We start from the raw sequence: 26,213 nt of genomic DNA on the forward strand, positions 1-26,213 counted from the left end.
AGGAAATGTTTTGTATTTAGATATTAAATTCTGTTATACGTTCTTTTTTCCAATGTATTGAACTTGAATATAAAAAACAAACTGCTAGTAAGACCTTAAGAGTAAAGAGCTAATATAATTCCAGCATATAGAAAAGGTTTGTAGTTCAAGTGCATAGGCAAGAGCAATTTATTCCATTTTGCGATAAAATTCGGGATTTTAAAATGGAAATTCCTTATAAAACAGTGGTGTTCAAACTTTTTCTGTCACGCTGCTGCTCCCACCTCCCCACCCCCAACCCCCCAGCAATGGAATCTGTCTCCGCATGTGCACACCTTCCGTTACTGCACAGTTGGTTCGCCAGAGAAGCTTGGTTTGAAGAGGGAGCTGGGAAAGGAGGAGGAGTTGTCCTGGGGACAGAGAGGGAATGGGGGAAACGTGAAGCTGCAGCTGGGGGGCAGCATAGAGTTGCCGTTTGGAACAGAATGGAGCTAAAGGTGGAGCAGGGTGAAGTGGTATGCGCTCCCCACACTCCCACCCCTTAATAGCTGGCCTGTGCACTGACGCATCTCCCACCCAAATGTTCCTCTGTGCCAACCCCCCACCCCACAGTTTGGGGTATGGTTATAAAGTGTAGATACAAGGGGCAATAATCTAAATATTGTTAGAAAAAAACATTGTTAGAAAAAAATCACTTAAAATTGTATACGTTTTAAAATAACATAATTTAGGCAGGCTTGTAATGATAGAATAACTTGTAATGTAGGGAGAGTGGAGGCAGTGTCAGTTTCCATCATAAAATGTGATTGTTCCCCCTTTCATAGCATTTGGTCTGATTTGCAGAATCAATCTGATTACAGAATCCATCATGTCTAGAACGCACTATATAAAGTGTCGCCCCACACACACACACACACACACACACACACACACACACACACACACACACACACACACACACACACACACACACTTCCCATTCTGTCTGAATCACATAAGTGAGGGATATTTTTGATGATGAAGAAATTTGCACAGTAGATGAGGTGGACAGGAAAGGACAGGTGTAACTGGGATACCCAATAAACATTTTCAGACAAGGTTAGTACACTGCTAGTAAACCAAACTTCTACAATCATTTGAATATTAGAGGAGGAAATTAAGGTTTATTTATTATTTGGGGCAACTGCTGTAGCCATCAAGATTGGAGTTTATCTTGGCTACTTTATGATCATAAAAATAATACCCATTCTGGGTATTTCACTAGCAGTTCCTTTCAGAGCTGCTGATTCCATGCAGTCTTGAATTGGTGCATTGTCTCACATTCCTGTCAGTCAGGCTGACTCTTGTATGTTTAGATACACTCTGGGAAGGTTGCAAGCATTTCTCTGTAGGTTCTGGTGTTTTGGCACCTTCAGCTCTGAATGGTCATCCAGGTACCCTCTCTGCTCAAGTTCCACTTGCTGCATCTGAGTAAGAAAGAAGCATTTAAGGAATAAGTGCTCACAAGATGAGGGACCCAATATTAGTGCCAGGCACAGAATGCTCTCCTTCCCACAGTGTGTGGCACCAAGCTTGCCTGTGTGCTTACTGTCCTCTAGTGTCATTATCCCCAGGAGTCCTAGCAGTACTCCAGGCAGTTGTGCCTCTAGATGCTTTTGAGGACCCACCTACCCAGGCCACAAATGCCAAGTTTCGTAAAGTTCTGTGTTCTACCATTAACCACTGCTCAGAGCAGATTGTGTTGACCAGAAGTTTTAAGTTTATGGTTATGTGCAAATTTCATTAAACAATTAACACTAATGTCACTCATAGAGCAGAACAAAATTTGTGAGCTATCACCTTTTGCTTCTTGACTACTAACAGGTGGCTCTGCCCTTTAAAAATGTGAGGAATTCCTTGCTGAAACTGCAGAATGGAGCAAATTGAGATGGAATTTTGGATTTTCTTTGTATTTGTGTGTTCTGGGGACCAAAAGGATTGGGGGAATCTGTCATATACTAAGATGTGCTAGTCTGATTGTAGATAACTGAATCATTTCAGTAAGATTCAGTACAGCATGCTACTGTAGGGCTTGGTGCTCCTTTGTGTCTTCATTGCAGGATTAGCATAATAGGAGCATCATTAGATTTCATTGATTGTACCACATAATTTGCTTACTCTTCAATTCTTACCCTCTAGAGTGCACCTCCCTCGTTAGAGAATCTAACCTCTCTTAATTAAGGCAAGTACTCCAGCTCTGGATGCTGGGGAATTCGCGAAATGAAATGATCCATAATCACTTCCTTGACAAAAGTTCACATGCTAAATATCTGGAGAGACAGAGTTCAACCTATTTTATTGCACAAAATCTTAAAAGTGTTCATCCCCATTCCACTGAATTTATATTTTAATGACTTTGTGTATGTGCACAATAAGCCCTTTAGTTTAAAAAAACATGAAGGAGTAGGAGAAAAGAAGAGCCAGGGGAGTATTAAAATATTAGAAGCTATATCTAGAAGTTAAACCCCAAAATTGACCTAATCTGCATTACTTGTGCAGAGGTGGAATGCTAGACTATACATGTGGTTTAAACCAGAATTGTGTTGTAACATGTCCGGTAAAGAGTTCATCCTCACAACCTGTAGTTATCATAGTTAATTTAATATGAGTAAAATGTCTACATGTACTAGTTTCAGAAAAGGAGAAGAATGGTAAGGAGGAAGAGCTTGTGTTAAAATTTACAAAAAATAATGCCAAAAAAAGTAATATCCTAAAATTCACATCAGCAGAGTGGCCCCTATTTGCAACTATTTGTACCACAGACCAGAATTCTGCAGTTCAGCCTGTATTTTGTAGTTGGGCTGCTAAACAAAGTAACTGAGATTTCAAAACTGTTTTGCTTCTGTGCTTATAGCAGGTTTTACAACATTACATGCTTAATAGAATCCCTTTAATGTGTGGCAGCTAAATTTTGGTGACAGCTGAACTTTTTGCTTTATAACTTTTTTTAGGAGTCTGTGTAAGTTTGTAGCCAAGTGGCTTTTAGGTTTTAATTAAAGAAATTTGTGGTAAAGCATAAGCTTTGCTGATACTGAAATCCATAAGAATATTAGTATAAACACTGCAAATTTTGCCGCAAAATTTTTAATAAAGGCAAGGCAGATTAGAGAACATGAGTAATGAAATATTTTTAAAATGAAAATGTTCATACTTTCTGATAAAAAAGATGAACAATAACATAAGAATACCTAGGAACAATTAATGAGGGAGAAGGTGGCTTGTGTAATTTATTCATTAGTAATTATTGGTAAAGCATTCCTGTTTTTTGTTTAAAGAAACTTAGGAAAATTCCCTATTGACAGACAAGTCTAACAGCTTTTCTCAATAGAAATCATTTTTATTTGATCTTCAAGAAACACAACTTTAGTTAGGTACTTAAAACTTTTTAACTGCAAATAATCTTGAAATCCTGAAAATATTTTAAAAAAATCAGCATTTCAGTTTTTCCCAAACAGCTATTAAGTGAAAAATTGGTACAGCTATATTTATTGATTGCAGTGAGAGTAAAACTACCAATTATTAAATCACTTGTGTGTTATATCTGAAGACTTCCACTGCTAATTTTCAGCATTCAGCAAACGTTGTTTAGCATCGTAAAATACCACTTCGACACCATAATTGGTTAGCTGACATTATTTTTCAAGAACCCACTGTAAGAAAATTGTTTAACATTTTAGGTACAATTTAGGAACTTGTTAGTCTGTTAATTTCAAATGTAACTTAATATAAACATGAATGCAATCATAAATGGTGTGCGTGTGTGTGTAAAAATCATGCACACATTTAGAGGTTCAAAAGGACAAAATTTTGACTGACTGTAGTGGGTGCACGCAGACCCGTTTATTGCTTGTGTGTGGGAAGATAAGCAGCGAGGCATGCATTTATTGGATTTTTCTTGTTTAAATATAGGACATGTGGGCTCAACTGAAGTTCTTGTTTTTGCATTTAGTGTACCTGCAATTTAAGTGGGCAGCCCTAGTTGTTTCCCCTCTAACAAATATAAATTTATAGATAGAAGTATTTTTTTTTAATTTTTAAATGAGGTTAAAAAATCATAAAACAAAAGTGAAGAACTAATCAAGATATTTTAATGTTTTCATCTGACAGTGAAGACTAAACATACAGTATTGTTGGAATACTTGTATGTTTCAGATTGATACGCTTATTTTAAATTTTGATTTTGAGAATTGCAAGATACATCAAGTATATCACAATGCCTGGCAGGCATTGTTTTTCAGGTATATTGGAATGACTGACAGCCCAACAACAATTTTGAGGCAATAAAATATTAAGCTCTTCCATGAGTTACCGGCTGCAGGGAAAGACAGGAAAATTTAAATTTGATAGGCTTTAAAAAACAAAAGTGTTTGTATTCCCTGATTCAAAGAAAATGTTTGACTGTTGATGTCAGGGTTAAGTGGCAAAAAGACCTGTAATTTGTCTAAAATTCAGCAGACATGAAGTGATCTGGTCATGTTCTATTTTGTAAATTTAATGAGTGTTCAGGTTTTTGTGTGCAAATTTAAATAAGTTTAAGCTTCATCTTACCAAAAAATAGCTCTGACATTAGTGGGCAATTGATGGGGGTAGAACTACTTCCATAAATGGTCAAGGGCCCCATTTTTCTATGGAGCAGGTGTGGGAGGGTTGAGTGCAGAAGGCAACTTAGGGTAAGGGGACTGGGGTGCTGGAGAGGGTGTGGTGTCTGAGAAGCAGTTTAGGTGAGGAGGGAGTTGTGGCTTAGGGGAGGGTATTGGGGTATGGATGCAGAAGAAGTTTCTGGCCTGTGAAAGAGTGGAGGAAGGTGCATGATCTGGAAGGGAGTTGGTGTGCAGGAAGGGGATAGGGTGCCAAAGGGAGGCTTTGGCCAGGAGGCGCTTACCTAAACGGCTCCTGGACAGCAGCACTCTTATGGCATGCTTCCCTGCCAGCCAGCAGCCCTAGACCACTCAAAGCCACTAGTTGTTCCATGTGGCTCTCTGCACTGCGGGGGAGTCTTCATGCACTGCCCCTATCCCCAGCAAAATCTCTCAACTGTTATTGGTTGGTTTTTTTGTTTTTGGCCAGGAGAAACTGAGAGATTTTGGTGAGGTTGAGACAGCGCATGAAGTTCTCCCCTGCAGCAGAGATGGCCAGAGAAAGCAGCCAGTCACTTTGGATGGCACTGCTGTATGCCACAGGGGCAGGCCACAAGCTGGATTAAAAGGCTTGGCAGACTGAAACCAGCCTATGGGCCATATGTTATCCACCCTTGCTTTATGACCTTGTGCAGCTAACTGTAACTCTAATTCAGCAGTGATACTGTGATGTTGTGTAATTTCACGTATTACAGGATTAAGAAATTCCTGCACGAATTATTTGCTTGCAGTATAAATAGCATGCTAACTAGGTTTATTTAAGTCCAAGCAGTAAATGTGAGAGTCATCTGTATTAGTTATTTAAATATAATATAGGAACGGGGGGCGGGGGAGTGGAAAGGAAGGAATAAGACATACTGACCAAGGAAGAGGAAGTACTATTTTTTTCTGCTTAACACCAGTTATCAGCTAATTTAATCTCTTCCTCTTTACTTTTTCCAAAGATGGATCCCCGATTATGTTTTATGAATTTGTATATCAAATTTGATACACACAAATTAGTGTTCTAATGTTAGGCAACACAGTTTTTAAAAACTTTGGTGTTCTAATATTGTTAGGCAAAACAGACTTACGGGAGGCAATATGTATGTTGTATGTCTTACTTAATTTTTCCTCAAACTGCGTAAAATATTCAAACTAATCTTGACAACACTTCCAAACTTTCAGAATCTAGGTCAAATAGAGATGTGATTGTTTATAGAGAAGCTGTTCCTGGCAAATCTGAAAATTGTTCCATCAGTCTAAGAACTAGCTAAGGCTTACTTCAAATTTATTGAAGTCTGTTTCACTTAGTCACATGAAAAAAAATGACTTAAAACCTCCACCTGTTGGTTAAAATTAAGCAGCAAAATTTCAGGCCTAATGGAAGTAATACAAGTTAGGGAAATGTGGTTGGTTGTTCTTTCTGTATAATCATTCAAAATACTGAAAGCAGAACGTTTTTAACAATGTTTGCAAAACAATTCTGAATTCTCTGTCGGGCTTAGCTCTGACAAACTGGGAGAAGGGAGGAGAGAAGTTTTGAAGAAGAGAGAAGCTCTTTCTGGTTTTCATTTTCTCTACAGCTGTCATCTGGCTTTGAATTCCACTGGAGAGCTACAGCTGGACTCATTTTATTGCTTTTCCCAGCAGCCTTTTGCCTGTGAGCACAGAAATGTTTTAGTAGTCTTGGGGAAAAAAAGTTAGTATCTCTTAGCAACCATAGGACAGTAATTATTATACCAGCAGCTGGGAGCAAACCAGATTTCCGTTGTGCATTAAAAACTGGCGTAGATTACTTTACAGATGATATTGACTAACCTGTGCTAGTGCTGAACTTTGCAGGCTGTGGTAAAAGGATATTGAACGTGGGTGGTGTGTAATTGCTGTGCACAGTAGAAGGGGGGGATTTGTGTAATATATATAGTATATTTAATGTGGCAAGTTTGTTCTTATTGAAGATTTTTATTTACTTGGTTCTTATTCAGAGAATTTTTTCAATACTAGTGGAGTTTCTGTCTAAGACCTCCTCAAGTTGTACCGCTATTTACATTATAATGCTGTTTTTTTTCTGATGTCCATAATCATGCCATAAAAATTCACATTGGATTAAAAAACATCTGTCTTCTGCCCCAAGTTGTTTTTTTCAAATTCAATAAAATTTCTTTGGTTATTTCTGAATTATGAATTCACTAAAGTTTATTGGCTCATTTAACTGTTTTGTACGTATAAAAAGTAAGCAGCTTTGGTTAAATAAGCTAGTCATTTCTGATATTTTGAAATGGAAAAATAAACTCAACAGCAAAGATAATTAAAAGGATAATGTCTATGTTATTAAGTGAAATGTGGACTTTTCTCCACTTTTCTTCCTCAAGAGTTACTACCTCATGAACTTCAAATACATTTTCTTCTCATCTCCATCCTTCCCTGAATAATGAAGAGGTCACTTCACTAATACAAAAGGATTTGGATTGCTTGAGAAGCTAGGCTCAAGTACATAGGAACAAATGATAAAACACAAAATATTCTGTAGCCCCCACCCCCCCACCCCCATGCCGCTGTTTGTATGATGCTATTTTAGCACTCTGGCTCAAAGCTAGAACTTGTGTGTTTTACCCAAGCAGGAAATTATACTTCCAGCTGTAATGTAGACTTTTCCAGAGATATGCCCATAAACTATATTAATGCATATGCAAACGGATGCTTTGCCTATGGCTGTTACATGGCTGAATAAATGCCAGTTTTGTAAATGCAAAATAGGTGCCTTTGTTTGACAGTTTAGCTCTTGTAAAATTGAACATGAAATCCAGTATTTAGGGGGTGGGGGGTTTTGTTTTGGGGGTTTTTTTGTTTGTTTCTTTTTGGTGCCTGAGTGTGGCTTCGTAGAGCCTCCAGTAACAATTGTTAAATCAAGACTGGAGATTTCCTAAAAGATTTTCTGCAGAAAGTTCTATACAGAAGATCAGACAGTGGTCACAGTGATCCCTTCTTACCTTGGAATCCAACATGAGTCTTGGAAAGTTGTTCTGTGGGTTAATTACTCTTACCATAAAACATTTGTGGTGCATTTCCAGTCAGAATTTATCTAGCTTCAACTTCAAGCCATTGGATCATGTTATACCTTTCTCCAATCGAAGATTCAAGAGTTCCAGTATTAAATATTCCCATGTAGATACTTCAAGTGTAATCAAGTTACTCTTTAACCTACTCTTTGTTCAGATAGCTTCAAGGAGCTCACTTGATATAAGGCATGTTTTCTAATCCTTTAATCATTCTTCTGGGTCTTCTGTGACCACTCTCTTACTTATAATCATCCTTCTTGAAATGTGAGTACAAGAACTATACACATGCTAGCCCTGGTTGTACCAGTACCAAAATAACTTCCTTATTCCTAGTCAAGACTCCTGTATTCATGCATCCAAATTCGAATGAATCTTTCAGTCCATTCATTCCATTCAGATCTCATGTTCAGCTGGTTATTCATTTCTACCCCAAAAGCTTCATTTACCACACTCCCAATTTTTGTGTCATATGCAGACTTTCAGTGATGATTGTGTTTTCTTCTTGGTAATTACTTAAAATTACTGCATAGCATAGGGCCAAGAACCAGTTCCCACAGAACTCTATTGGAAACAAATCTGTGCAATGATAACAATTTCTCATTTACAGTCACCTTTGAGACCTGTCCATTAACCAGCTTTAGTCCATTAATATGTTCTATGTTAAATTTGTATATTTCTATTTTTAGTCAAAATGATCAACAGTATCAAGTCAAATGCCTTACAGAAGTCTAAATGCATTAGATCGGTGCTATTATCTTTTTATCGAGCAAATTTGTTGTATCAAAAAATTGATTTGGAGAGCAAGAAATGTGTGCTTTTTAGAACACTTAAGAATTTCAATAACAGGAGCTAAAAGATGACTTAGATTAGGCCTAACACTTCATTTTCTGTTATGCATTTAAATTTGAGCATTCTAGATATTGTGCAAGTCTATATTTTTGCAGTATGTTGTGATGATCCCTTCAAATCTATATTTTTGTTGTTTGGGAGCTTTTTGGGGATGCAAGGGAACATAAATCCATTGTTTTTTAAACTACAAAAGGCAAAAGGTGCAAACAGGAGTTTTCTAACACCGAGAACCAGAACTTTTCAATTTAGCGCACAGGTATTAAATAATTTTGCACAAAAATGCCTCTTTGGTAGCAGCAGCAGTCAGAGCACTAGAACCCTGTGAAGCACTGCAGCAGCAGCACTGGTCTGCCACTCCACGGGGCCATGACAGGGGTGAATGGGAGGACAGTACTGCAGTCTGCACATCACTAAATGTCTGACTGCCCTTGTCCCTGCCCCTTCCTGGGATGCAGAGCCTGGCCCACCTCCCACCTTACCTGGAGCGCATGGTGGCTGCAAGCCCCACCAATGGTACAGTCTGACCCAAACAGCCATACTCAACCCTATGCACAGGAATACACAGGGGACTGGTCAAGTAAAAGGAAAAATTCTGCAGATGGTTCTAACTGAAGTGTTGGAGAAGGTTTATCATTTTCAGAACAAGCAGGTTGGTGGTCAGCCTCTGAATATGTGCTATCTCTGGGCCCTGAGGGGTGCATTCTGCATTTACTTGGGAGAATTCTGCACTTGTACTGGCAGAATTTGCTCAGAAATTAATGTTGTGGGTACAGAATTCCCATTTTTCTCCCACAGAAATGGGCTCTACAGCTGCTGGCCACAACAGGGTACCACTGAACCCAGCAAAGCCTAGCTCACAAATAGAAAACACTGCTGGGAAGGAGAGTAGGGAGCTGGAGGATTCCTGGCAGCTGAAGGGAGGAGGAAGCATGCAGAAAACTCCACACAAGCCTGGATCCAGCATCAGGCTGGTTTTTTCCTCTGAATGCCTGGGCTCTGGAGGGGTAGGAAGTGAAGCTATCTGGGCTACAGAGGAGCTTGCAGCTGGGATCTGGGGTTGCAGCTGTCTGGGCTGGGTAGGGGCCTGGAGCTGGAACCTAGGGATATGCAAGTGCCTGGGCTTGAGAAGGATGCAGCTGGGGTCTGGGATGGTGCGAGGGGCACAACTGCATTTGGGGGGCAGGGGGCAGTATCAATGTCTGAGCTGGGGCAAGATGCAGCTGGGTTTTGTGGGGAAGGTGAGCATCAGGGCCTCATGACTATGGTGCAGAGGTGCATACAAGTCTCTGAGCAGGTGGTGCTGTGTAGGTTGGCACTCAGGGGCCGGGGATGTATTATATAGCGGGGTGGTCTGATTGCCGGCCCTCCTAGCTGCATATTGTAATCTTCAGAGTTTGAACGTCACAAGACACACACAATCTATTCTACAGGGCAGCGCCTGCTGGCACATGGGGCTAAAGCCCCAAGACCTTCCTCCTTCAGGCAAGAAACCTCTAGCCACATCACTGTCTGAAGGGCAGAAGTTCCATGCTTTGCTTCCCTACCTCCTGCAGTGTGGTAGGCAGAAAATAGAGGTGGGGTATTGTATTATTGTATTTTTATTATTGTATTATGTACAGCTGTAAAAGAGACTCAGTTTGGGAAAACTTGTGATAGTTATTTTGACAAATGAAATGTGCAGAATCCCCCCGTAGTTAAAGTTAACATATTGCTATAAAAATCCATTTGGGGTAAGCCAAGGGACAGACCAGTGTGTCACAGACACATCAGTTTTAGTCTGGGGTGCTTACCTTGGACATCTCTCAACTCAAGCTTTCACAGCAGAGGAGCTGTCCCTCCCCATCAGTGTGCGTGAGCTCCAAGCCGTTCACCTCACTTGTCAGGTGTTTCTACTTTATCTCCATTGCTGCTATGTCATGGTGATGACAGATGATACAACAGCCATGTATTACATCAATCGGGGGGGGCAGAGGGGCACTTCTCCTTGCTTTGTTCAGAAGCTCTGCGCCTGTGGGCACTCTGTATAGCCCGCTCCATTCACCTGGAGGCATCCTCTCTCCCAGGGGTCTAGAACCGGCTGGTGAACCGCCCAAGTTATGGGTTAATCCATGTGGAAGTCCTCCACTTGATCTTTCGAAAGTGGAGCTTTCCCTAGCTGGACCCCTTCATCTCTGAGACCAACCCCAAGTGCCTCACTTTCTCCTCCTTCCAGGGCCTCAGCCTGCACTCCATAGCAGATGTGTTCCTAATTCTGTGAACTCTGGTACTGTTCTATGCCTTTCCTCCATTTCCACTTGTGCTCAAGGTGTTCCTCAAGGTTTGCAGTCTCAAGGCAGATGTCCTTCTCATAATCCCAGCATGAGCTCATGAGCATTGGTACCCTATGTTGATGGAGCTTTCCATGCTTCCTCCCATTCAACTTCCCCTGCTTCTGGACCTCATCAACAGAACCACAGTCGCCTCCACCATCCATACCTCTGGTCTCTTTATCTCATGGTATGGTGGCTTCATGGTTGACACCTGCCAAGCAGGCTTGCTCAGGACCAATACAGCAGGTCCATCTTAGCAGCTGCAAACCATCTATGCAGTGGTCCTACCTGGCCAAGTGGATACACTTATCCTTCTGGTGCTCTCAGTGCAATCTTGTGCCTCTGTCTACCTCTGTCCCGCAGGTTCTGGACTACCTCGTTTTCCTGAAGCAGCAGGGCCTTGTTTTTTCATCCATCCAGGTGCACCTAGCAACCATATGAGCCTTCCATTCTGGGGGTGGATGGATGAGTTTTCACGCACCCAATGAGGGAGATGCTTCCTCAAGGTCATGGTCCAACTTCATGTGCTGGTTTGCCAACTGGTCCTGACATGGGACCTTAGCCTGGTCCTCCAGGTGCTTATGGGCCCCTCCCCGCCATACCCTTTTGACCTGCTGGCCACTTCTTCTCTCCTCTATTGCTCCTAGAAAGTGTCCTTCCTGGTAGCTATCCTCTGTGCCAGAAGGGTGTCTGAGTCCCTGCGTATGGTGTTCCATAAGAACAAGGTCCGACTCTGTCCTCACCTTGTGTTCCTGCCAAAAAATGGTCACCTAGTTCCACGTTAGTCAGGACATCTTCCTGCATGTGTTCTATCATCAACCGCATAGCTTCCAGCAGGAGTGACAGCTGTGCTTCCTTGATGTGAGGCAGGTGCTTGCCTTCAGCATTGACCAGACTACGCCCTTCTGTAAAACCACAGAGCTCTTTGTGTACGAGAAGGAACTCATCGTGGTGTTGCAGCACATCACAACCTGTGTATAGGCATGTTAAGTCTTGCAAAAGTCCTCCCATCACCTGTGATGTCACACTCTATGCAAGAGCTGCAGTAGCCATGGGTAGAGCGGTGAGGCCAAGGACAGAAGGCCCAAAGTCAGCTGATAGTCTCTGGGCTAGAATTCGGAGGAGATGGCAAGCCCTGGTTCCCCTAGTAGCCAGTGGGTGAGTGCCACTGAGGGAGTGAGCAAGATAATTGCCTAAACTTACGGAGGAGTTAAAGTCTTCCTGAAGTTGGGAGTTGGGGAGGACACAACCAGAAAGCTAAGCCAGGAAGAGGAGGTTGTGGTTCCTGAGGCTGCAAGAAGGGCAGCAAATAGGCAGAAGACACAGTGACAGTGAAGAAAGCACAGAGAGGGCATTGGCCTTGAACTAATCCCCAGAATACCAGGAGCAGGCACCTGTCCGACGATGAGCGATGCACCTTGTGCTGCTTAGCATTCTCCAGTTAAGAGGGCACAGGCATGCACGCATCCTATGCTGGAATAGCGATAGGGACAAAACATCTCAAACTCAAGTTACTCTTTTCATCTCATCCAGATCTTCAGAGATCCAGAACACAGTGCTTTCATATACTTCAGCTGCAGAATTCGTCCAAAGAAAAAATATGTATCTACCGAAGGGGGACTTAAAGATGCAAAGTACCTCACTGAGTAAGCGAAAGCCCTTGGTTTGCATCCAACTGGAAAGTACTCTTGCATTTTGAAGTCTTTTCTCTGGTCCTGTTCAGTAGTTTGTGTTTAATTGGCTTATTCAGATCTTTTGCCTCTTTCTAAATCCTCTGCTTGTTCTTCTGTATTACAGTGACCACCATTAACCCAGTCGATGTTTGACCTTGTAGAGTAACATCAGGTTTTACTGCCTAGTCAGTTCTAGTTTTTAATTATAACTTTCAGTGACAACAGAACTTTATGTGGCCTCTGAGATGGCTGCTTTGAGGGTCAGCTAACGGGGGTCTGCATCCTTAGATTTATTGCCTCCAGTCCTCAATATACCCCAGCTCCTTAAATATCTCAGAGTCTTTAATATTATCTCTATTCTGTTCACTAGATTGATCATCTGCATGCACAAACCATTGTTCCTGTTCTTCCTGTTCTATTATCTCAAGCTATGGCTGTGTCTACACTAGCCCCAAACTGCGAAATGGCCATGCAAATGGCCATTTCGAAGTTTACTAATGAAGCGCTGAAATACATATTCAGCGCTTCATTAGCATGCGGGCGGCCGCGGCACTTCGAAATTAACGCGCCTCGCCGCCGCGCGGCTCGTCCCGACGGGGCTCCTTTTCGAAAGGACCCCGCCTACTTCCAAGTCCCCTTATAAGGGGATTAACGCGTTAATTTCGAAGTGCCGCGGCCGCCCGCATGCTAATGAAGCGCTGAATATGTATTTCAGCGCTTCATTAGTAAACTTCGAAATGGCCATTTGCATGGCCATTTCGCAGTTTGGGGCTAGTGTAGACACGGCCTATGAGTGGGATTTTTCCTCAGATATTTTAATATATATTTGCCATGTGGTCTTATTTTCTGCCCAGTTTCTGTAATCTCAGTATCAATACTGGATAGTCATTAGTAGTTTTGTGCATGCTTGCTGCGACTATGCGGCATTCAGCTCCAGTGTCTATCTTGAAATTTTCTTTTTGTTCATTAATGTCCTGTTTTTACAAGACAATCTTTTAATAAATTTGCTTTTTAAATTTGAGACCCAACCAGTCTCAGTGATGTGTGTGCATCATTCTTTTCAGAATTTTCCTCCATCAGAATGTCTACGTGTTGTTTTTTCAGTTTGTGGTGAGAATAATACAATTTTGCAAACAACATCACAATCTATGACCAAAATCAACAATAATTAATATGTTTGTGGGCAGTTCTAGGCAACCTGTATTGGAGACTGGACTCAACAATCGCTCCTAAAAGTGGTTCTTCCATGTCTAATTTGAAGTGGGTGGGAAAGAGAGGCCTAGATTACAGCTGCCTATGCTATATCTGTCCTACGAATAGGTAATTTCATTCTCTTGGAAAGATGTTGATACTGAAACCATTTTTAAAAAAAATTGTTCTAGACTGTGATTTTTTTCCTCCTAACAACATGTATTGAACATGTATCTTGTAAAATATGTGTGCAAATACTGAAGAGGTTTACAGTTTGATCTTAGTAAAGATTTTTATGTAAATGTTAAATTATGCCTAGAACAGAATAAAGTTGAGTTCTTCTGTTTTAGGCAATTCAAGAAAATACTTCTAGTTCATTAAAAGATCACCTTTTCCAACATGAAACCATAGTAACCAGTGAACCTTATAAAAGTCCGAACGTAAGGCCCTCGACATTTGAGGAGTTGAACTCTAGACAAGCCTACTTTCCCTGCCAAACCAACCAGGTAAGAGATTTCCAGCCAGAGATGGCCTAGAATATGACAGATGTTTTTGTTCCCCCAATCAGGTGAAATTGTAACTGTAATCACCCCGGAAAGACTATATAGAGGTTGAACTTCTCTTCTCCTGTATCCTTTACACTCCACTGGTGCTGGACGAGACAATCTGTAGGATGAGACAATTTGGTACAATACCAATACTTCCACTGCTTACTGGACTCTTAGAATGCATATAAGGGTAGATTAGAGCTAAATAACAGCACAGAACACAGAGAGCCAGGACTGGTGGCTGTAAACAAACTTTATGGTATCCGAGGAAGCTTGGCTGCACCCATGATAAGTGGTTGGTCCGGCTAACTAGAATTATGCCAGATTATGGATGTTGCTGGACTAGAGAAGTTCAGCCTGTAGTTAAGTTCCAGTTTATGGTATTTTCTGTTTTAAAAACTGCTTTGTTTATGCACACTACCTTACACAGAGTTACATGTTTAAATTGTGGTTATGTAAGGCAGTAGTTTCAGAAACTGAGTTAGAAATTCTACAAAAATGTAAAACTGCAGCTGGTGTAAACTAATGTAGTATACTGAACATGAGAATATATCTTTTCAGTATTTTCTGAAGGATATTATGTTATGACTCATTTCAATTTTAAATATGAAATAAACTGTGAAACTATTATTTAAATTGCTAGATATTTTCCAGTAATTTTCATTAGTATAGCTTCATCATTTTTCTGTATTCCATTTTAAAGTGATATTTACCAGTGTGCTGTCCTAACCTTGCTTTTTTTTGTCTAAAAATTATCAACCTTGGTTCCAACCATAGAAACATTTCTCCTTTCACTTAACATACAATTTTATGCTAGCAATTAATCCAACACTATGTGGGAATGGCTAGGGTGACACTTCAACCATAAGCCCCCAATACGTAGAAACTGGAGTCCTCACTTCCCAAAAGATAATTTGGAAGTAACATTTTGTAAAGTTTTTTAGCCATTCCTGAGTTAACCAGACTGGGTGAAAAGCTGTTATTTCCATATTCTGAATGTTCAGGTTTTTATTACCCATTTTTGTTTTTTGACAAGCCACTTATTTTTGAAATTTCTAATTTGCTGTGGTGTTAAGTAAGTCTTCAATGAAACATTTTTGTTAAGTATGGAAGAGCTGTTTTGGTTAGAAATCATAAATGGATGTTTGTCACTGTATTGTACAGAATATTTTTCTAATTAATATCATAAAAGAAATTTCATTTATAGCATTGTAAGCAATCAGATTCCAGAATATAATGCTTGGGACAACAGGAAAAATACTTTTACTGTGCAATTTGTGTGTGTGTGTGTGTGTTTATACAGAGAGAGAGAGAGTTACAAAAGATGGTAGGGGGAACCACTGATCCAGGAAAAGACGCTTGGAATCAGTAAATGTTAAAATACAATTTCCAAAAGATAGTGTTACATACACTATTTTAAAAAAAAAAAAAAAAAAAAAAAAAAAAAAAAGAAAAAGAAAAATACTGACCTTAAACTTCAATGTGATGTATTCATTTTGCTGTTTGTGTCAAAATGTCAAGGCTTTTGATGGTCAGCGTGGAAGTCAGGGCCATTTTTATTGACTTCGGTAACGTGTTTATTATAGAGGACTTTATTCCCAGAAGTTTTTGGAAGCTTTTTACCAGACAGAGAATATGTCAATAACATATACTGATAATGTTGAAGTTCAAATAATAGTTCAGTGCAATTTATTAGAATATGCCTCTGTTCCTGGAAAGAAACATAAAAAGTGAGCCCTTTAATACATTAGGTCTTCTTCATATGTCACCAGACCTTTCTGTCTGTGCCCCTGGCTGTGAAGTAGGGATATGTGCCTATCCTCTCTGTAAAAAGGCTTTTATTATAGATTTTTGCATGAAGTGCTAACATTCAAATCCAGTATACCTAGGCTGTTGAATAACCATAGAAACAGAGGTAAATCTGAGATTCATAAAGCATTCCTTTCAACGCTAAGGGCCAGTAGCATTCTGCACAATCCTCTTTAGCATAAGCCCTCAAGTCCCTTGTAGACTGTGGGATATTGTTGATTTTGTTCTAGATTTTTTCAGAATTGTAGAAAGATCAATGAATGTTTCTCGTGACTTCACTTTACAGAGTTTCAATTGTGTATAGACTAATTTGCATGTGGAGTTCTGCTTAAATTCCAGTAGATGGCATTTTTGGTGGAGGTAGGGGAGAATGAACCTCTCTCCTCCGGCAACATATGTAATCCAGCATAATCTTAGTTCACCGACAGCTGCTTAGCCACACCTGTGATAAGCTTCTCATGGTCCCATAAAGTTTGTTTACAGCCACCAGTCCTGGCACTCAGTGTTCTGTGCTGTTATTTCCCTCTGTTTTACTTCTGAATATCTTCTAAGAGCCCAGTAAGCAGTGGAAGCGTTGGTAATGCTGCTAGACAATGTTGACCTCCCTTGATCCAGCAAATTCTCTTATTTTGGCACCAGTCAGGTCTCGAGGGTGCTGGACTAGAGAGGTTCAACCTGTATATACATTTAAAAGACAAAACAAAATAAAACCTTTTGGCATGAATGGATATTTGAGTCACCTGTTGAGTAAATGGTAGGTTTTTATCTCAACCATAACATACAAAACTGCTTAATGTAGTGTTATGAATAAGAATTATAATGGACAAGATTAAAGAAATTCATCCATAACCCAACCCCAACCCCAACCCTTCCTGTGTATTTAGACTACAGTGGTATTCTGACTGTGCCAGCTAAGAAGCAGTGAATTTGCCCACATTGGGTGGGACACTATTTAGGAAGATGTGGGAAATACACAGTACAGAACAAATGTCCAAGCCTAGTTTGGATATGCTGTCTTTGAAATGAAATGCAACATTAAGGAGCTGACCACAGTGACACTATTAATCTCTTGGTACTTCCTGCTAGGCTAAACACATTAGCACCAATATTCTGACTAATTTGCAGCTGGGTAGTTCTATTAATGAAATTCTCATTAGAGTTCCAATGTGATATAGTATTCTTTCTCACTCTCTTTACAAACTTTGTTTGGTGTTAGGAGAGACCACATTTAACCACTGGGTGATGTGAAGCCTGAAATATATAAATGGAGGTGCAGCTGTACTCTTAGGTTAAAAAAATGGGATTGTTCTCAATGGAAAGGCATGCTGTAAATGTAATTTGTTTTGCCAACATTGTTTTGTAGATAATTGAACCTGGGTCACAGGTTGTCATAGTCTCCTCCTTTTAAATTGGTTTAAAGATACCCACTATCAAGGTGTATCACCAGTCTTTTAAAAATTACTTCATACTCTTAATGCTACTAAAATTTGTGTCCTTGTAGATTTTTCCCCTGCTTTCTTGACCTCTGATTTATCAGGTTTCTCTTCAGGTGCACTGCTGCCAAGTTTTTTAATGTATCATGATTGAAGCATTTGAGCAGGTGATGGATTGGAAGATGATCAGGGGACAGAGAAGTGGATACAGTATACATGTACATGAATGAATTAATAAAAATAACAACCTTTACAAAGAAGGGGAAGGAGAAAAGGTCCAAGTTCAGGACTATTAACAATAGTCATGTCTTTCATGCTTTATTAATTATCCAGCATGTGGTGTTGTTTTTTTAAAGGAAGGAGGGAGTTTTCTGTTTTTATTAGACTGTTTTTCAGTATTTTCAGTGGATAAAGGATCCCTTCAGAGGGGAGGTAAATGGTAGTATATTACATTTCTAAGTTAAGAATTAACATTTATGACAAACAAGCTGTAAATGTTTTTAATTATCTATATCTGGTCCTGATGCTAAAACCTGCTGTGATTCAGCGGACGTCTGACGCCCTTTCAGAGCATGGATCCTCTGCTCACTCCCTGCCCCAGTCTGACCGGCTCTGAGCGGTTCCAGGTGCCATCAGTGCTCGAGGCCTAGCCGGTGGCCCAGGATATCTTGTCCTCACCAGTGGTAGCAAGACCACACCACAAAGGGAAGCTGCCCATGGCACTGCCTTGGTCTCCACACAGATGCCAGTCCCTTTCCAGTGGGACTTTGAAGGTTTCAACTTCATGCAGAAAGAGCCACAGAGCCGTCAGCCTGGCTTGATCCGTGATGGGACACAAGGTCACTGAGAGAATCAGGCAGGACTCCCCAGGATCTCAATGCAGACCTTCCCAGGAACTTCAGTGGTGAAGTTCCTGGAACTAGTCACAGAGAAGTAGCCATGTTAGTCTGTATCATTACAAAACTAAAAAGCAGTCATATAGCACTTTAAAGACTAATTAAATAGTTGATTAGGTGATCAGCTTTTGTGGGACAGACTTGATCAGGTCTGGAAGAAGTGGGTCTGTCCCACAAAAGCTCATCACCTAACAAATTGTTTTGTTAGTCTTTAAGTTGCTACAGGATGAGTTTTTTTGTTTCCTGGAACTAGTTTGCTGAAGTGATAAATCGGCTTTTGACAGCAGCAGCCTTTTTTGCAGGAGCAGAGAGAATATTTTCTTAATTTCAGTTTATTCAACTAGTTCAGTTCAATGACTGTTTCTTTCAGAGTTAAGAAACCAACTGAATGTGAAAACTAGATGTGAGAGGATGAAATCTACTAGTGCTAAAATCTTGAAGGTCTAGATTGTATCTAGTGACCAGAAACAATCAGTTCATTTCACTAACTACAGATATTAAATAAAAGGACATAAATCAGTCCGTTATAAATGGAAAATGTTTGATTTTTTTTTAAATAAAAATCTTGTCTCCGGCACATTTAATTAGTTTTATTGAACTAATAAATAAACCTTGTTTTCCCATTGAATTCTAATGCCCATGCAAATAGATATTAACACAAATGACAAAGTGTTCTAGTAAATAAAAATGCACCCATTTTATAAAATAGTGTAAAAATAAAAATCTGGATAACAGTATTCTAAGCTATATTTTTTAATTAAATGTGTATAGATACACTTTATCTTTCTGGTTAGCAAAAAGGATAGAATGTAATGTTCAGTTGCAGATCTGCATGTTTACAAATCAAATTAGAGTCAGATTTTCTTTTGGAAAATGCCTGAAGTGTAAATGCAGAGCAAGATTAAAATCAAGTACTTAAATTTAAGGTTTCTTGGTTCCTGGTTTAATCATGACTGTCATCAGTGATTCAGATTGCTTTCATTTAAATCAATCCTCCCTGTACAGGATATTGCAGGAGTCAAGAATTCAGCAAGATTCAAAGAAAGATTGGATATTTTGTGAGGATAACAAGAATAGAATTGTTATAGTAGTTACTAAAAGACATCAGACGGAATCAGGGTGTTTTTTGACAGTATTTGACAGTACTGAGTACCAGTGCCTCAGCAGCCCCAGCCGTGGGATTGGCTGGGGGTGAGTGGCGGGGAGCCAGCTGAATATCAGCTTTTATATATCTATATTTTTTTTAAAATACAAGGATGGAATTTAAGGCATGCTCCCTGGGGAACAGGTATTACATGCATCTACTGTGAGATTTCATGCTTCTCCTTCTGAAGTCTGTGTTGCTGCAGAGGAATCCCTAGTTTGAGACACCTGAACAGGCAAGGCAGACACCAATGGCAAGCCTCAATTCTACACCACTAATTTGTTGTCCCAACCCTTTCCATTCGTTAACTTCGCTCTTCCATGGGGGTCCTTTTGATATAATACCTCTTCAGACCTTACACAACATAATCCTCCCCAAAGTTTCCTTTGCCTTTTTTTTCTGCCTGTCTTAGGCCTCTTAACAGGTCCTTCCCACAGCCCGTCCTGTCCACTTCCCTAGAACTGCTAATAGAGAGCCCCACTTCAGGCATGTCCTCATATCTGGTCTTTATTTGGGCCATTGTGAAGAGAACAAAGCACACACTGCTCCCATGAGGCTCGATAGACAGAATAATAAAGTTTTATATAGTGCTGCTTTTCTCAGGATTCATTGCTGTCACAACCCCCCATACTGGGCTAAAGAAAGATATATGCTTGCCGTTAATGACCCTGCACCACTACAGTGCCTTAGATTTCTGTCGTCATATTTTGATGGGCACTGCAGCTTTTCAAAGATAGCCCACTTTATTTTGCTCTAGAATAGTAGAATGTTTACTACTGCTGATTCTAAACTTTATTCACTGTAGCCAATCTAACTGTTCATGAATCTCAAATATTCAGCAGAGGTTAACCTCCCCTATAATTGAGGGACTTGTTTGCAGTTGGCAGGGAAGGAAAAGGATTGTTTGTTTTTAATCCTTGCTCATAAACTGAAACTTCATAGCAAACTTATTTTCATTAACAGTGAAAGATGGCTCTCATCACCAGCCAATCTTTCTATAACTATGAAAAAGTTATGTTGATCTTGGTTTAGCAAAATTTCCATTAGATGCCAGCTGTAGTCTAAACCTTTTTTGTGATAACTAGCTGTGATCCTCCATCATAAGCATTAATACCTTTCTTGTGAAGTACTGCTTCAGTAAGCAAAGACAACTCCATTAGAAAGTATTTTGAAATTATTCAAGAATACATGGTGGTGGCTTTTGTTTCCACGTATATTATTTGATCATCTGCTTCGTAAGATAAGTTGAGCTCACACCTTGTAAAAGTGTTTTGCAGATTGTACAGAGTCATGTATAAACTGAAAGCATTATCTCCTGGCAATGGGGAAAAGTTCTGTGCCCTGATTTGTGTGGTAAATGAAGTTCTAATCTGTGTACCTAAGCATAATTTTAACAAGATGCTTCCATTTACCATTTCAGGTCCCGTTGAAATCAACCAGACACGTCAGCTTTCAGGATGAAGATGAAATTGTTAGAATAAATCCTCGTGATATTTTAATACGTCGTTATGCAGACTACAGACATCCTGACATGTGGAAAAATGACCTGGAGAGGGATGACGTGGACTCCAATACTCAGTTTTCTAAGTCTGACAATAAAAAATCGGACTATCTATATCCATGTCGGGATGGGACTAAGCTGAACTCAGTAAAGGACACGAAGAGTTCTGTGGTATTTAAAACACAGCCTTCCTCATTAAAATTTAAAAAATCAAAAAGAAGGAAAGAGGATGGTGAGCGTTCTCGCTGTATATACTGCCAGGAGAGATTTAATCATGAAGAGAATGGCAGGGGGAAATGTCAAGATGCTCCAGATCCTATAAAGAGATGCATATACCAAGTTAGTTGCATGCTTTGTGCAGAGAGCATGTTGTATCACTGCATGTCAGACTCTGAAGGAGATTTCTCTGACCCCTGCTCATGTGACACTAGTGATGACAAGTTCTGCTTGCGATGGTTAGCCCTGATAGCTTTGTCGTTCATTGCACCATGTATGTGCTGCTACCTCCCCTTGAGAGCATGCCATCACTGTGGTGAGGCATGTGGGTGCTGTGGAGGAAAGCATAAAGCTGCTGGATGAACAGTTTAGAACCACATGGAGCTGAAAATCTTTGTTGCTGGGAAGTATCTATCTTGGATTTGTGGAAGCTTTTGGTGGGCAGAAGGAAATCTTATCTCGTGTAAGAGAAGCCTGATGTGGAAGAAGCAGCAAGACTTGTCAGACCTTAGCATTTTACAAATGCTAGCCATGCCTAACTATTTCCTTTCAGGGCATGGTGTTTCATTGCAAGTTGTGAAGGTATTTGGAAAAGGAAGCCTTTTCTTACTATTGGCTATAAAATGAGTATATAAACTACAGTTATACTAAAAGGGATTAACTTTTGCCATTTTGTACATTGGTGGTTTAGGTGATGGGGCTCTTAAAAGAATTACATATGATTTGAGAGGAAATTAAAAGTGCACTAATGACAGTTGATTTAAGACTTAGAAAAGTTAATGCTTGGCAAATGAGAAATGAAACTGATTTAAGTGCAACTAAATCACTTATGAATAGATTTTTGGCAACTTTATATATAAATAACAAATGTTTATATTTAACTAAATGTGTAAGGTACGAATTATTACATATTAAACTTTTTCTTTCCCCCTTTCAGTTATATAGTAGGTATGAATCATATCTACAGTCACATTCCATGATAATATTTTAAATATTTAATTAGTTTATTTAGTATCATTTCTATTCCAGATGGACAAATTGGTATTTTCAGTCCTATTTCCAGTCAGCTGAAGTTTGTATTGAGTTGTAACCATGCATTCTGGTAATCTCTAAAACCTTTAAAATATTAATTATTATAGTCTTTGGTGACCAATATTTTTGTTAAGCACAGATGTAATGTCTAAAATGTTCTAATAGGAACATAACATTTATTTTTATATGTAAATGACATTGGTTTCAATAGTATAGCAAAAGGAAGTTGTTTTCTGTTACTCAACCAGCAAGTTGTTTTCTTTTGGGGTGTCTTCCAAAACTATTTTATCACATTTGCAAATGTTCAGCAAAGTAAAAGGTCCAATAAGGCAGTTGTAATGATATGTCATCAGTGTTCTCAATTTATCCTTCTGTTAAACCAGAATTATGTTCCGCTGTTTATCAGATACTATGATTAAACTGAAAGATTAATAATTAACCAAAATTGAAATTGTTTTCATTATTCTGAATTGTAGCATCTTTTATTTCAATTAGCAAGAATAAAATTATTCTGTTTAAAAAAATTAACTTACAGCTCATGAAAAATAGGAGTGAACTTTTTGAGTGTATGTGTGTGCGCGCATGCGTATAATGTGTATAAATTGGCCACAGTATTGTAATACTAAGTGTTTAATTTACAGAGGTCAGGTATTCCAACAGGTTAACTGTTAAGTTCTAAACAAGTTGTCATGACTTTTTTTTATTACATGGTACAATATATTACATTCACGTATAATTTTCAGTTAATGTCTTGTTAAAATTCTAACAGAAGTAAAGACATTCATTCTTTTAGGAAGATATCCCAATAGAGTTGGAATATGAAAGAACGTCCGTAGTACTTTCTTCCTATGAAAAGTTGCATAGTTGATTTTTTTTTTTTTTTTTTAATTCTTAATTTTCTGTGCATTTTTCCAGCGTGGGTGTATGTAACTTTCCTTTCTTACGTATATTAAAGCTTTTGTTAGTTCTCTTCTGTAGCCCAGGAATCAAATTCTGAACAAATGTATATAACTATCTGTAAAATACTTTTTTAAATAAAACATTTATATTTATATGACAGCTTGAATTGACAGCATTGTGTACATAGAGCATCTTGAAGTATTATTTCACATTGAAAAGAAGACAAATATATTGATAACTGTAGAAGTTATGAAAGAGCTTCTAGTTTTGTACTAAAAATTGATTGGATGAACTAAGTCCAAGAATATGACACTGTAGCAGCAGTCTTAAGTCGCGTTTTTACTGTTTATATATTTGAAAGCTGCTACTTGGGATGATTTTCATGCTTCACATGTTTTCAGATAAACTTGGTTGCCTAGAGTAGACTGTTACTTAAACTACTTTTCATTAGTGAAACTAGAAGGTTTTCCTTGTGAATAAAATAAATATTTGTAAGTGCTAGGTTTTTAACAAGATTGAGCAAGGTATGAACAACCTAAGAAAAGAACTTGCTGGCTGCATAGGAAAATACTGTAGAATTGTATCATGTATATACTTCAGGAAAAAATGAGTTCATCAGTTCCCTCTGAGCACTATTCAACATAGTGCAACTCCTGGTCCTGTACTGTATTTTATATGCAATATATATGCTTTAATATTTTTACTGATTGTGTGCAGTAATATTTTCAATTTGCATTTAACCACTTTGTTGCTAAAATTTTTGCCCCCATCCTTTTCTTTACTCTCTTAAAAATTGGGTCCATTTAAAGAAGTCAGTACCATTGCTACCTTTTTTCACCATGGATCCTGCTAGCAAATCACCTAAATTAAGATGAATTTCAAGAATTACAATGATGTACACTGACACATGGGGTGGATGTAGTGATGCACAAAGATGTATGCCCCGTCTGCCATTTGGGTTCTTATTTGCTTTTGGAGGTCCTTTCTGATTATCCAAAAATTGGAACTTTGCAAAACAATTCAGAAACTGTCCCTTGCCCCTTCTTGTCTGTGGTAGTGCTAAGTGAAGCTTACCTTTGCTGCTGAAATCATTTCTCAAGTTTTTGAAAGGGAAGAGGGAAACTTAATGCAATATATCTTTCTGAAAAATCAGGAGTCAGATTTTTAATCTACCATTACAAAAACAAGGCTTTTTTTTTCTCCTGGGGAAGGAGGTTAACTGTAGCACTTGGGCACCACCTAAAGGAAAAACTAAAGGCAATCATGATTACATGGCCCAGTCATTTAATGCAGCTATATTCCCAGACAAATAGCCACCTAAACACAACAGAAGACTGTTTGAGGTAAAGGTTTCATTATAGCTGACTTTAAAAATAAATAATATTTGCCAAACTATAAATTTGCAAAATGGTCATAGATTATGTCAGATGGGTCTAAAATATAAAAAGTATACCACTAAAATCAAAATAATGGCTAAAATCATGCCTGAAACAAGTGTTCTACCAGTGGACCTTCAAGAATGACTGGATGGGGTTGCGTTTGTTCGGAGCTTTTACTTATCCCAAGCTGGTGGTACAAACACTCAAGTAGATAGAGAAATTTAATTCTTTGGGTAGCATTATCTTAAACAACCACAAATAAGCGCACCCTCAGCCCAACACTTACAAAACACAATAGTGAGAAGCCCGTGTTACGTAGTTGTTGTTTGAACAGCACAATAAATGGTTGGATAAATTTCCAGGTGTCTGTAGCAAGTTGAGGGATGCTTAACACATGCACTGTTCTCTGAATAAACTCTTAAAGTATGCATAGATTTTGCATGTTGAAATGTAGCACCGTTTCTGACTTGTACTTTTTTGGATGAGCTTTCCATGTGTATTTGAGGATAATGTTGAAACTCCATGTAAATAATGCACAATTTTTAAATTAGATTTTAAATCACCACAGAATTTACACTATTGTATGCAGACAGTGCAGTGATGTGTACATGCTTATTAAAGGAATCTCAAGGATTCGGGGCTGGGGGTTGGGAAGCCTTGTGGTACTGTTAGTCAGCAGCCAGGTGGTTAAAATTTCCATATGCTCTGGTGCACTGATAAACGTAAGCATTTTTTTTGAAAGCTGCTTAAATTGCAAAAGTTGTTGTTAGTTTTAAGAATTCTGAAGCATTACCTAGTAGAGGAACAGTTGTATTCGAAGCTACAGTATAATCTGTACATAGATTTTCATTTGTGAACAATGCCTCTCCTTTTGCTTAGTGCCATTTGCTTTTCACCCGAACAACCTCAAAAGTGCCTCACTTGTATATTTTTTCCATTAAAAACTTAACAGCTGTTTCTTTCTACTAAATGATGTATGATTTAGTTTAACTCTTGTCATAGATGTATTTCTTCTATGTATAAGAATATAGCGTGTTACTTTTGAGTATATAATGTAAATATGCATATATAAGTTTGTAACTGTTTTGTTACATCATACAGTTGTAAGCTGGCATCAGATAATACCATAAAACAGTTTCAGTGTTTTTGCTGCAATTACCTGATTAAAACTGTCATGAAATTAAACAGGTGATATGTTTTTTCCATTCTCTTTTGGGGCTGCTCAGAACAGTACATAAGACTTTTAAGTGTTGTTGCTGGAGAGTAAAACACATGTAGAATTAATATTTGCTAATTAAGCAAAATGTAATCAAAGCTGTAATACATTTGAAAAGTTACCAGCTCTTGTTTTTTTTATGATGGTCTTGTATCCTTTATTGGTGCAAAAGGCATTACTATTGTATCTTAATCAAATGCTTGTTTGTTTCAGGTTATTCTGTGTATATAAATAATACATTAATTGCATCTACATTTCTAGTATGGTGCGGACCACTTTAAATTTTGCTGTTTTTTGGGTTGGTTTGTTGAACTTACGTTGAAATATGCAAGACACTTAACACTTTTGTTATAACCCTATGTTTGGATTTTAATTTTTAGATTTTTCACAGACGCATTAGAAAAATGTAAACTTACGACAG

The 26,213-nt window shown here is 38.8% G+C and overlaps 1 protein-coding gene across 2 annotated transcripts in view; it reads left to right on the forward strand.

Annotated features, from left to right (window-relative positions):
• The window catches only part of SPRED1 (sprouty related EVH1 domain containing 1), a 126,980-nt gene extending 101,225 nt beyond the window's left edge, over positions 1-25,755 (forward strand). For both annotated transcript variants that reach the window (XM_074996941.1, XM_074996942.1), the window contains exons 5-6: positions 14,069-14,224; positions 20,969-25,755. In XM_074996941.1, coding sequence (XP_074853042.1) covers positions 14,069-14,224; positions 20,969-21,628 — 816 coding nt within the window. In that variant the 3' untranslated portion in view covers positions 21,629-25,755. The remainder of the gene's footprint in view (positions 1-14,068; positions 14,225-20,968) is intronic.
• Positions 25,756-26,213: the final 458 nt, after the last annotated feature.

The sequence above is a fragment of the Carettochelys insculpta genome, chromosome 6 (genome assembly GCF_033958435.1).
Source record: "Carettochelys insculpta isolate YL-2023 chromosome 6, ASM3395843v1, whole genome shotgun sequence".
Taxonomy (NCBI): domain Eukaryota; kingdom Metazoa; phylum Chordata; order Testudines; family Carettochelyidae; genus Carettochelys; species Carettochelys insculpta.